Below are 13,565 nucleotides of genomic sequence, written 5' to 3' on the forward strand. Positions count from 1 at the left end.
AAAAGTACAAAAAAAAAAATTAGCCAAGGATGGTGACATGTGCCTGTAGTCCCAGCTACTTAGGAGGCTGGGAGGTGGGAGGATCGCTTAACCCCAGGAGGCTGAGGTTGCAGTGAGCCAAGTCTGCGTCACTGCACTCCAGCCTGGGTGACAGAGAGAGACCTTGTCTCAAAAACAAAAAAAAGAAAAGAAATATTGGGGAGGGGGGCAACATGATTATACTATATTCTTACTATTTGTGACAAGATTTTAGGAAAGAAATCATCTCATACACATTCAAGTATCTGAAGGAAACAGGATGGTATAAATAGGAGTAAAGATAAGACCTAGGAAAACATGATAATGCCCCTTTAAAACATATACACACATGCTCCTCAAGTTACAATGGGGTTACATGCCAATACACCCTACTTAAGTTGAAAATATCGTTAAGTCAAAAATGTAGCTCAGAGTGTCTTTGGTTAAAGAATCATCAATGCTTAAAGTCTGAAACCTCGTGGTTGCATATTGCTTTGACACCATCATAAAACTGAAAAATCTTAAGCTGAATGATTCTAAGTCAAGGACTGACTATCTGTCTGTCTGTCTGCCTGTCTATCTATCTATCTATGTGCATGCATACACACACACGCACTCCTACTAGGGAAAGATAAGCTTCACCTACTTTCTTACCTCGGTGGATCAGGACCAAAAAAACCCCTAATGTTAAAGGTCCCTGAGTAATTTGAGGAAATGTATTTTACACACTTATTTGTTAAACCATTTTTAGCTATGGGCATGATGAACAGATTTAACAATCAGTGACTATCTTGCCTATAAGCATTTGGTTGATGCTTTTCTAGTGGGACCTCTCCCTGCTGGGCAAAAGTTGACCCATACCCTCTTCCCACATAGAAATCAGTCTTTCTGAGAGGAGGCTACATGTAGATGTGAAGAGGAATTCTATATGGCCTTTTTTTTTTAATACTTCCTCTCTCTTGAGACATAGCTGACTAGGCCAGGAGTTGGCTCTGACCCAAGGCCTGGCAACCCATATACTGACTAACAGCCTACAGTGTGACCTGTGCCAACAACAAAGTGTACCAATCAGATTCTTTCTCTCTCCTTTCTTCCTTTTCCTTTCTTCTTCCCTCCCTCCTGCCCCCCTTCTTTCTTTTTAAGACAGGGTCTCACTCTGTCACTGAGGATGGAGGGCAGTGGCGCAATCTCAGCACACTGCAACCTCCACCTCCTGGTTTAAGTGATCCTCCTGCCTCAGCCTCCCGAGTAGTGGGACTACAAGTACGTGCCATAACATCTGGCTTATTTTTCTATTTTTTGCAGAGACAAGGTCTCACTATGTTGCCCGGGCTGGTCTTGAACTACTGGACTCAAGCAATATGCCTGCCCCGGCCTCCCAAAGTGTGGGGATCACACAGGCGTGAGCCACCACGCCTGGACCAGATTCTTTCTGACCCAGGAATCTAAACTCAGAGATTAAAGCAATGGCAGTGGGAGCTAAAGTTAAATGACTCTATGGGGGCAAACAATGGGTCATATAAAAATTACAGACAGAAAAAGGGAAAACAATGTATAAGGACAACTGAGGTAGAGAAGAGATGTAATAAAACAAGGGAGAGGAGAACACAAACTTGTCACTGAATTTCCTATGATATCATCATTTCTGGAACCTTCCTCCAGTTCTCCAGTTAATCTTCTTGAAGAGGATTTGGGTTGGTGGGTTCTCAAGTTCTTACATCCTTAAACTCCTATTTACTTGCGATAACTTGAGTTAGGATTGATAATCTTGCAAACAAAAGAGCTTAAGATTTAAAAGAATAATCTTTCCTATTACTGAAACTTTCAAAGTCATCAGCTTTTCTTTATCATTTTAACACAAACTCACCAGAATTCACAAACGTTTTTAGTTTAAAGCATTTTAATCTAATCAATAGCTTTTCCCACTCCTATCTGACTACAAGTATTCTTTGTTTGTTTGAGATGGGGTCTCACTCTGTCACCCAGGCTGGAGTTCAGTCACATGATCTCAGCTCACTGCAGCCTCCACCTCCCCCACCCTGTTCAAGTGATCCTCCCACCTCAGCCTCCTGAGTAGCTGGGACTACAGGTGTACACCATCATGCCCAGCTAATTTTTGTATTTTTTTGTAGACATGGGGTCTCACTACATTGTCCAGGCTGGTCTCAAAGACTCCTGGACTCCAGCAATCTGCCCACCTCAGCCTTCCAGAGTGCTGGGATTACAGGCATGAGCCACTGCACCCACCCAAGTATTCTTAGTATTAGTTTGGAATGCTTTGAAGTAAATTTTTAAGGTTAATGAATCTAGTCATACTGGATGAGAAGAGGCAAAATAATTTTTTAAACACATAACTTGAGGCTTATCCCCTTATTCTGGTCATATTCTAAACTGAATTTTCATAAGTGGTAGTTTGGGTTTTAATTTTCACAAATATCTCAACACACATGACTTAAAGTTGGGTTCTCCCAACTATAATTTTGAAAGAAGTTACTAAAGCACATCATTTGAGAAAAATGGTTCCTTAAAAGACCAGAGTGGTAAGATAATAACACAGAAGAGTTAATAATAAAGAACTTAAATTTTATTAAATTAAAACCACAACATAATTTTTTCCCAAGAAAATAACAGAATATTAGAGGTAGAAGGTATCACAGGGATTTATCTACTTTAATATTCTCATTTTACATATGAAAAAAGTTAGGCACAGAAAGGCTAAATGCCTTGCCAAGTGTCACATAATCAGATAGCAGCAAAGCCAGGTCATCTGATTCCGATTCAGCATTTTTTCCACTACATAGTAATATTAATAGAAAAACCTTTGAAACTAATAAACTGTTAAAGGTTTTAAAAGACTATAAAATTACAAGTAATTTCCTAAAGTACTCCAAAAAAACTCATTAATTTTGTTCTGCCATTGTTATATATGCATTATAAATGCATTTATTTAAAACTCAGGAATAATTGTTAAGGGAATAGAGAAAGTCAAAGTACTCACAAATCCAAAAAGTAGGTACAGGTTAAGGGGATACTTATGTCTGTTTAAAGTCAATGCAAAAATCAAACCCAGAGATCCGAGGGCAAACAGCAAAATTAAGGCAGGACTGAAAGACATAATATTAAGTGTTTCAAGTTAAAAAAAAATAGCATGAGCAGTATTATCCAATTTAATAAAATTTATCTATTGTATATGTTTGTGAAAGTACAGGTAAAAAAAATCTGGAATGATCCATACCAATCTATCAAATTATTTTATATCTGGAAAATTTGAGGAGTACAAGATAGAAAGGAGCCTCAGGACAAAGAAAGAGCCCAAAATGAATGAGGGAAACTTTTCCTTTTTATCGTATAAACTTCTATAATATTTGAATAATGTTTGCAATTAGTACACTAATATTATACAATAAAGAAATTAAATAACTACTTTTTTAGGGTATTTGCCATATGGCTATAATTTAAATTTAAGAATTATACCTCAAATAGTAAACTAATAGTTCAAGATTCCCCTTTGGTGGGAAGAAGGGATGACAGAAATTCTCTACTTCTATGAAAATTTTCATTAGTTCTCCTTTCCTTTAATATAACGAAACTGTATCATGGAAATAATTATGATTCATCCCTGATTAAAGATTAGAGATGAATCATGCGGAGCTCTTTTGAAAACTTCTTGGTGAAATTATCCTAGTCTTGAGCCAAAAGGAAAATGAATGCACATTTATTTTTCAAATACTGTCTCAGGCTTTGAGCACAGGGAATATAGTCTAATAAAGTTTTTTAAAATTAAGATTTTTAAAAATGGCATGCAGAAAAAATTCTTAATACTATTCCAGGGGATGAGGGTTTAACCCTAAGAAACTGAAGCTAAAAAGTTCAGAGGTAAATACCATGTTGTGGAATATTTTTCTTCATCAAAAAAAAAACTAATCAGGCTTATAAGAGTTAATGAACCTTTTTTACATTTTAACCTCAAAAGTTAATACAAAAAAAAAGTGGATTTTGTTTATAATATGCCTTTTTGATCATATGCAATGTCTGAAAATGATTCATTATCATCTCATTACATTACCTCTCATGTACAAATGTCCGTATAGACTCAAAGTATAAAAAAACTGTTGAAGTCACTGTAGTTAAGAGAACTTGCAGAGAAAGAATGCTGTAGACTTTTCTTAGAAAGGCTAAAAGAGAAAACAAAATACATTACTATTTTCTTAAGCATTTATCATAGAACAGTAAAATCAAATTTCCTCTTTAAAAAATTGTTTTTTACATGTATTCTTTCCTAATTTTCATCCTAATAATGTAATATATAACTAAAACTAGACAAAAATACAAAGCTTCCAAAATAATTTAAAAATTGTATGATATATCTAAAGCTCCCTACAAAAAGCATGAGCCTAAAAAAATTAGTGGGCCAAAATGTAAATGATTTCATCAAAATGAAAAATGTAGGCCGGGCGCGGTGGCTCAAGCCTGTAATCGCAGCACTTTGGGAGGCCGAGACGGGTGGATCACGAGGTCAGGAGATCGAGACCATCCTGGCTAACACTGTGAAACCCCGTCTCTACTAAAAAATACAAAAAAAAAAACTAGCCGGGCAAGGTGGCGGGCGCCTGTAGTCCCAGCTACTCGGGAGGCTGAGGCAGGAGAATGGCATGAACCCGGGAGGCGGAACTTGCAGTGAGCTGAGATCCGGCCACTGCACTCCAGCCCGGGCGACAGAGCAAGACTCCGTCTCAAAAAAAAAAAAAAAAAAAATGAAAAATGTATTAAATGCCTAGTTGTACACAGCAGGATACAACATAGCAAAAGACTAAAAGCAGAACATTTTAAAAGAATGATTATATTTTGATTCTAAAAAGGAGAAATAGAAAGCATATAAACCTAAGTTATTTTATGTCTTAATTTCAAAAATAGTAAAAATGTTTCCCCCAAATGAAACTTATCCTGAAAAGGCAAGTAATATATAAACTTACTTTCACTCATCTATTATTATTTCTCATTTATAGCACCCCTGCCTCTAGTTTCTATACAATAGAAAATCCTTACTTTCATAGTATTTTGTTATCAATACCCAGAAATCACCTCTAAGTCTTAATGATTAAATGCTTATTATTAAAGTCTTCTGATACACAGTGAAACAAATAATACAATGAATTTCCAAGAACTCACTACTATCTTCAGAAATAAAACATTAATAACAGTTCCCACCTTCTCTCTTCACAGTTCTGGCTAACTACAAATCATCTTTCAAGATCCAGCCTTTCTCAGTTCCCCATTCTGAATTAGATGTTTCTCCTTCATGTTCCTGGGGAACCCTAAACATACCACTAATCACTTTATAATTGATAAGTCTACTTGTCCTTCACACCCCTTACACTGTAAAGACCGAAAGCTCCCTAATAATCGGGAACAAGCCTAATTCATTTCCTTACTCCCACCACTCAGCCTAGTGGATGGCACTGAATGAACAGTCATTACATTTTATTTGCTTTTAAATAATTTTTTACTAAATTAATGAAGGGTGAATTTTATTAGTCAGGGAAGAGAAAAAGTATTATTCTGAAATGAAACAAATAATGGCACCACTACTTAGAGGACTATGATTAGGCAGGCAATAAAAATCATGTTGAATGACTTTTACCCAACAAAAGAAAATGTGATGTTGTCTCTTGCCTATCATGGCAATGCTCAGGGTAGATGAGCATTATATGGTGGATGTTCCTTTTGAAATACATTCCTACTAAAGACCTGGCTTTCCAAGGAAGGGTGAAGTCCTTCGATGGCATGTCAGCCAAATATCAAGTTAAAAATAAATAAATAAAAATGAATCTTTCACAAGAATAAGGGAATTTTCATGAATACTAAGTATTTAATCATCAAAATGCCCAAATATTAAATCTTAATTTTTCCCTCTGGCACTCTTTCCAAAATCTAGAATGAGTTTTTCCTAACGTCTTAAACAAATTTTACTGGGCATATAATTTAACCAATGATTCATAAGAACACTGAGTGTCCATTATATTTTGGCTTAGAGATAAACAGTTCTGAACTCCACAACAGATCTACGACTTACTTTCTTAAAAAGGCCCTCATGTCTGAATGCTTTGGGAAGTCATTTCTATCTTTTTCATAAAAGCAGGGTAAAGAATATACTACTGGCATGGACAATATTATTTGGGCTATCTTTCTTCAAATTTAATTATTAAACCAAAGGTCAAGCCATTACACCTGCAAGGGATTTTTCTGGACTACGAGAAAAAAAAAAATTGTATTCTTTACACTATAGCCTCCATGTCCTGGACTCAAACCATCCTCTAGCCTCAGCCTCCCAAGTAGCTGGGAATACAGGCCCACACCACCACACCAGGATGGGGGGTGTGTGTGTGTGAGAGAGAGAGAGAGAGAGACAGTGTCTCACTCTTTAGAGAGAGAGAGAGAGAGACGGGGTCTCACTCTGTCGCCCAGGCTTAAGTGCAGTGGCGTGATGATTCACTGCAGCTCCAGTCTCCAGGGCTCAAGCAATTCTCCTAAACTCAGCCTGCCCAGTAGCTAGTACTACAGGCGCATGCCACCATGCCCAGCTAATTTTTTTGTATTTTTTGTAGAGATGGGGTTTCACCACGTTCCCAGGCTGGTCTTGAACCCCTGGGCTCAAGTGATCCACCCACTTTGGCCTCCCAAAGTGTTGGGATTATAGGCATGAGCCACCATGACTGGCCCTGGAATGTATTCTTTACTTCTCATACCCTATTATGTACCTCATGTAACTCAAAGCCAATCCATATGATATGTATTCTCAAGCAGTGAAAATCAGTGTTATTTCTTACCATTTTGTAAAACTGTTTTACAGTTCAAAACAATGTGCACATTAAGATCTAATGTTTACTTGTATATCTGTGTATGTACTCAAGTGCATATATAATAAAAGACTAGAATAATATACATCCAGGTGTTCATATACCCTGTGCAGTATTACTAAGGATAATTTGCATATTCAGTTCTTTACTAATCTGTGTTTTTTAGATACCAGCAATATGTATTACTATTGCAATTCAAAACATTTTAAAGAAACTTGTGCTAAGCTTTTAAGTTCATACTAAAAAATTATCCTTATGCAGATATTGCAGACCACAACTTTTTTTATACTCTAGTATCATAAGCCAAATCCCAGGCAAAAGCAGTATTGACACCCATTGTGAATAATATAAGTAGCAGCAAAGGACATGCATATACAGCTTTGAGGAAAATATAAAAGATTCAACATGAAAAGAATATTACTCAAATTTTCCAATTTTTGTTGAGTCCTGATTTCTTCCCTTCTATTTGACATCTCAAACTTAACATGGCCAAAATTGGAGCTCTTCATTTATCCAAATTTGCTGTTCACCCAGTCTTCTCATCAACAACCAGCACCAACATCCTTGAAGCCAAAAACATAGAAGTCATCTTTGATTACCCCCTCCCTGTTCCCAGTCTGAAGCCAAAAACATAGAAGTCATCTTTGATTACCCCCTCCCTGTTCCCAATCTATCATCAACTACCGCAGTTCTACCTTTGAAAGTGCAATGTATCTGCCTCTTTTGGTCTCCTCTGTTACCTCCCTAGTCAAAGTGTGCCTAATCTCTCACCTGGACCACTGGAAGAACCTTCTAATTGGTCCCCATGCTTTCACTCTTGTCCCACCTATTTCTCCACACACTCTGTCAAAGTGATCTCTTTGTAAAGTAAACCATATCATGTGACTCTCTGCTTAAATACTTAAATAATCGTTTCACTTAAAATAAAATACAAAAGATTTTATAGGACCTACAAGGTCCTACATGATGTAGAACCTTTCCAATCTCATCTCAGCACTCTCTCTCTTCCTCACCATGCTTTACCCACATTAGTTACCTTCCTGCTTCAGGGCCTTTGCACTTGCTATTTCCTCTACTCAGAATGCCCTTATCCTTCTTTACATGAAGTGGTGGTTTAAGATAAGTCACAGTTCTCTGACACTCCCTTCAAGTGAGTCCTAACAAAAAGAATGATGCGAAAGTGGCAGGGTGCTACTTCTAAGACCAAGTCATAAAAGGCATTACGGCTTCCTCCTGCTCTTTCTTAGATCATTACCTCTGGGACAGTGTTTCTCAACCTTGTTTTCATTATTCCCCACGTAAGTAGCCTTCCAGGTATTTTTTCCTAATAGCCCCCTCAATAAAATTTTAATGCCAGAAATTTATTATATATCTGTTGTACCATCACCCTTTGGAAGGATATATGCCATTATAAAATCTTAAGTTTTTTTAGATCTTCAGATCCCTCTAAAGAACCAACTGTCACCTAATGGGGTTAATAGCACCCCATTAAGAATCCATACTCAGGGAAGGCCAGCTATGTTATGAGGAAACTCATGGAGCCCTATGGAAAAACACATGTGAGAGGAAAGTAAGGTCTCCTGCCAACAGCCAGTGAGAAACCAGGGACTCCTATAAATAGCCCTGTGAGTAGCCTGTCTGGAAGCACATCCTTAATCCCCAGTCAAGCCTCTAGACAACCAGCACTAGCCAGTATCTTGACCACAACCTAGGACAAACTCTAAACTAAAACCACCCAGATTATTAACTCTCAGAAACTGAGATGATGTTTATTCTTTTAAACCACTAAGGTTTAGGGTAATTTGTGACACAAACAGAATTAATATATATCTTAGTACTTGGAAGTGGGGTGCTGCCATACCAAACACCTAAAATATGGGAGACAGCCTTTGGAATCAGGTAATAGATGGAAGCTGGCAGATCGGTGAGATGAAGGCTAAAAGAGCCTTGAAGAAACTGTTTGTAGAAAGTTAATGCTGCAGGTGACGGCTTAAAGGAAAGTGGGTAAAATTTTGTGCAAACTGGAGGAAAGAGAATGCTTATTATATACTCAGGAAAAGCTGAGCAACAGTGTTAGCTATGGTAACATCAAAAGTAGAAAATGTGCTTAATCAAGTGGGTGACCAAACTAAGGAGACTTCCAGAGTGCTGAAGGTACCTGCTGGCTTCTTGTTGCTTATACTAAAATGTAAGAGAAGAGATACACAACTAAAGGAAGAACTGTTAAAACAAAAAGATGGGCCAGGCGCAGTGGCTCACGCCTCTAATCCCAGCACTGTGGGAGGCCAAGGCGGGCGCAACATGAGGTCAGGAGATCAAGACCATCCTGGCTAACACAGTGAAACCCCGTCTCTACTAAAAATACAAAAATTAGCCAAGCGTGGTGGTGGGTGCCTGTAGTCCCAGCTACTCAGGAGGCTGAGGCAGGAGAATGGCGTCAACCTGGGAGGCAGAGCTTGCAGTGAGCCAAGGAGATTGCACCACTGCACTCTGCACTCCAGCCTGGGCGACAGAGCAAGACTCCGTCTCAAAAAAAAAGATGAAGGCCTTCTGACTCAGGGACATCAAAAAAATACATAAAGAGCATAATTGTAAAATCCTTAGTTAAGACCTCACAAATATCCAAAACTGTGCCTCAAAAAAAACCAAAAAACAAAAAAAACATTCAGGCCGGGTGCGGTGGCTCACGCCTGTAATCCCAGCACTTTGGGAGGCCAAGGCAGGTGGATCACAAGGTCAGGAGTACAAGACCATCCTGGTCAACATGCTGGAACCCTGTCTCTACTAAAAATACAAAAATTAGCTGGGCATGGTGGCATGTGCCTGTAATCCCAGCTACTCGGGAGGCTGACGCAGGAGAATGGCTTGAACCAGGGAGACGGAAGGAGTCGGAGGTTGCAGTGAGCTGAGATCACACCACTGCACTGCAGCCTGGTGACACAGCAAGACTGTCTCAAAAAAAAAAAAAAAAAAAAAAAAAAACCTTCAAACAATAGGACTTTCGAGAAGCTTAAGGAAGTTTTCACTGAGCAATCTCAGCCCAAGTTCATGCTAAGACATTTTGGGGTTTGGCTTTTATTATTGAATGGAATGAAACTCAGTTAAGAATCACAAGACACCTACAAAGTTTTCTGAAGAATTACATTGGCAAAAATACCACCTCATATTATCCACCGCTGGATGTTGAGTATGGCAGTACAGATCATTTGTCTTTTTAGTTTAAAAATCTTTGAGGGGAGCTGTACTTAAGGAACTACACCTAGGGAGCTACACCTAGTGAGCTTCATCAACACCTGGCGTTGATTTAGATGATGAGATTCTGGACTTTGAGATGATGCTATACTGGGGTATTATGCAGGATCTTAATTTGCATATGGAAGACAGATAAGTAATTTGTGACCAGAGGGAAGACTGTGGTGGTTTAAAATATGGCTACAGATTATTTGGCACTAGCTTCAAAAGGTGAAACCTAAATCCTCCCCTTGAGAATGGACTGGACTTAGTGACTTGCTTCTGATTAATAGAATAAGAAAGATGTAATGATTTGTATGATTCCATGACTAGGTCATAAAAGTCACTGAGGCTTCCTCCTTGCTCTACCCTGGATTGCTTGCTCCGGAGGAAGTCAGCTGCCATGTCATGAGGACACTCAGGCAGCCCTGTAGGAGAGGTTCATGTGGCAAGGAACTGAGGCCTCCAGTCAATAGCCATGGGAATGAAATTTCCCAAAAGCCGATCCTCTAGCCCAGTCAAGTCTTCATGTGACTGCAGTCCTGGCCAATCATCTTGACTGGAGCCTCATGAGAGACCCTTGGTCAGAACTACCTGGGTAAGACCCTCCCAAATTCCGGACACTCAGAAATTGTGTAATAAATACTTGCTCTGTTAAGCTACTAAATTTGGGGGCAATTTGTTACAAAGCAATAGATAGCTAATCTGCCTGGCTAGCTCCTTCTCATACAATCCACCTGCCATCTCCCTTAAGCGTTCTTCCTCTGGCCATTCCTTAACTAAAATAGCTGCCACCCTAAACTCTAGTTTCTACTCACACTTGTTTCTTTCCTTCAGTGCTAGGGGGTTATTTGCTTACCTCTTTAGGGTCTGTCTTTCCTACTGCCTCATCCAAATGACAACTCTGGAGGTCTGAGACACTGTCTGTCTGGTCACCACTAGATCCCTAACATCTAAGGCAAAGCCTAGTCAAGTTTTGTAAACAAAGGAAAATGCCCACCTTCACTCATATAGCTAAAAGAAATGGAAATTAACACATGATTACATTTTTACCTACCAGAAGAGTCAGCAAAGTATGGCCCATGGGCCAAAGCCAGCCCATTACCTGAGTTTGTAACTGAAGTTTTATTGGGACACAATCGCACTCACTTATGTATCCTCTACAACTGCTTTTGCACAATGGCAGAGTTGAGGAGCTGGAACAGAGATCTTATGGCCCAGAAAGCTGAATATATTTCTTATTTGGCCCTTTGTAGAAAATGTTCACCATCCCTGATCTACGAGATTGCCAGAGATGAGAAAGTCTGATGATATTCAGTGTGGGTGAGGGTGCAGAAGGTATCCTCATATATTGTTTGCTGAAGGTACAATCTCTCTAGAGAACTGATCAATTACATTTAAAATGCACATACTCTTTTGACTCATTTCACTTCCAAAAATTTATAGTAAAGTCATAATGGAGAAATTTACAAAGATATAGAAGGATGTTCCCTGAGGCACTATTTGAAGGAATAAAAAAAAGGGTAACAACCATCAAGTGGGGATGGTTACATAAAGTATGGTATATACATACTATGAAACTATGAAATACTGCAGTATAAACTAGCTTAACAGACTATATCATATATATATTACAATACACTATATATACTAGTTTAATCAGCACTGTAAAAGTGCTCAAGAGACTATACTCAGAAATTCACTCTCACATCATTTTTTTTTAATTAAAAAGTAAACTTTAATGTCGAAAATGCAAACTTGGGGAGGCAGAAAGATCACACACAAGGCTGTCACCTCACACTTGGGTTGCACAGCAGCCGGGCAGAGGTGCTCATCACTTCCCAGACAGGGTGACAGCCGGGCAGAGGCCCACCTCACATCCCAGTCAATTGGGCGGCCAGGCAGAGGAACTCCTCACTTCCCAGACGGGCGGTGGCCGGGCAGAGGCGCTCATCACCGGGCAGCAGTCAAGCAGAGGCAGCACCTCACTTCCCAGACAGGGCGGTGGCTGGGGCAGAGGTGCTCATCACTTCCCAGACGGGCGGTGGCCGGGCAGAGGCGCTCATCATTTTCCAGACGGGGCGGTGGCTGGGGCAGAGGCGCTTATCACTTTCCAGACAGGGCGGCGGCCGGGCAGAGGCGCTCATCACTTCCCAGACAGGGCGGCGGCCGGCCGGGCAGAGGCGCTCATCACTTCCCAGGCAGGGCAGCGGCCGGGCAGAGACGCTCATCACTTCCCAGACAGGGCGGTGGCCGGGCACAGGCACTCATCATTTTCCAGACAGGGCAGCGGCCGGGCAGAGGCGCTCATCACTTTCCAGACAGGGCGGTGGCTGGGGCAGAGGCGCTTATCACTTTCCAGACAGGGCGGTGGCTGGGGCAGAGGCGCTTATCACTTTCCAGACAGGGCGGTGGCTGGGGCAGAGGCGCTCATCATTTTCCAGACGGGGCGGTGGCTGGGGCAGAGGCGCTTATCACTTTCCAGACAGGGCGGCGGCCGGGCAGAGGCGCTCATCACTTCCCAGACAGGTCGGCGGCCGGCCGGGCAGAGGCGCTCATCACTTCCCAGGCAGGGCAGCGGCCGGGCAGAGACGCTCATCACTTCCCAGACAGGGCGGTGGCCGGGCACAGGCACTCATCATTTTCCAGACAGGGCAGCGGCCGGGCAGAGGCGCTCATCACTTTCCAGACAGGGCGGTGGCTGGGGCAGAGGCGCTTATCACTTTCCAGACAGGGCGGTGGCTGGGGCAGAGGCGCTCATCACTTTCCAGACGGGGCGGCGGCCGGGCAGAGGCGCTCATCACTTCCCAGACGGGGCGGCGGCCGGGCAGAGGCGCTCATCACTTCCCAGACGGGGCGGCGGCCGGGCAGAGGCGCTCATCACTTCCCAGACGGGGCGGCGGCCGGGCAGAGGCGCTCATCACTTCCCAGACGGGGCGGCGGCCGGGCAGAGGCGCTCATCACTTCCCAGGCAGGGCGGTGGCCGGGCAGAGGCACTCATCACTTTCCAGACGGGGCAGTGGCCGGGCAGAGGCACTCATCACTTTCCAGACGGGGCGGCGGCCGGGCAGAGGCGCTCATCACTTCCCAGGCAGGGCGGTGGCCGGGCAGAGGCACTCATCACTTTCCAGACGGGGCGGCGGCCGGGCAGAGGCGCTCATCACTTCCCAGACTGGTGGCAGCCAGCCGGGTAGAGGCGCTCCTTGCTTCCCAGACAGGGCGGTGGCCGGGCAGAGGGGGCAGCAGCTAGGCAGAGGCGCTCCTCACATCCCAGTCAGCTGGGCGGCCAGGCAGAGGAACTCCTCACTTCCCAGACAGGGCCGCCGCCGGAGGGAGGGACTCCTCACTTCCCAGACAAGGCGGCGGCCGGGCAGAGGTGCTCATCACTTCCCAGATGATGCGGGGGCCGGGCAAAGGCGCTCACTTCCCAGACAGGGCGGCGACCGGGCATCCTCACAT

General features: G+C 42.2%; 1 protein-coding gene across 2 annotated transcripts in view; it reads right to left on the reverse strand.

Moving 5' to 3' along the window:
- TMBIM4 (transmembrane BAX inhibitor motif containing 4) overlaps positions 1-13,565 on the reverse strand; it is a 33,582-nt gene that overhangs the window by 12,275 nt on the left and 7,742 nt on the right. Inside the window, exons 2-4 of one of the 2 annotated variants that reach the window (XM_073020922.1) lie at positions 7,297-7,438; positions 4,085-4,193; positions 3,017-3,122 (exon numbers count right to left, since the gene is read on the reverse strand). In XM_073020922.1, coding sequence (XP_072877023.1) covers positions 3,017-3,122; positions 4,085-4,193; positions 7,297-7,384 — 303 coding nt within the window. In that variant the 5' untranslated portion in view covers positions 7,385-7,438. The remainder of the gene's footprint in view (positions 1-3,016; positions 3,123-4,084; positions 4,194-7,296; positions 7,439-13,565) is intronic. The other variant, XM_008003926.3, reaches the window with a different exon arrangement.

Source organism: Chlorocebus sabaeus, chromosome 11, assembly GCF_047675955.1.
Source record: "Chlorocebus sabaeus isolate Y175 chromosome 11, mChlSab1.0.hap1, whole genome shotgun sequence".
Classification (NCBI taxonomy): domain Eukaryota; kingdom Metazoa; phylum Chordata; class Mammalia; order Primates; family Cercopithecidae; genus Chlorocebus; species Chlorocebus sabaeus.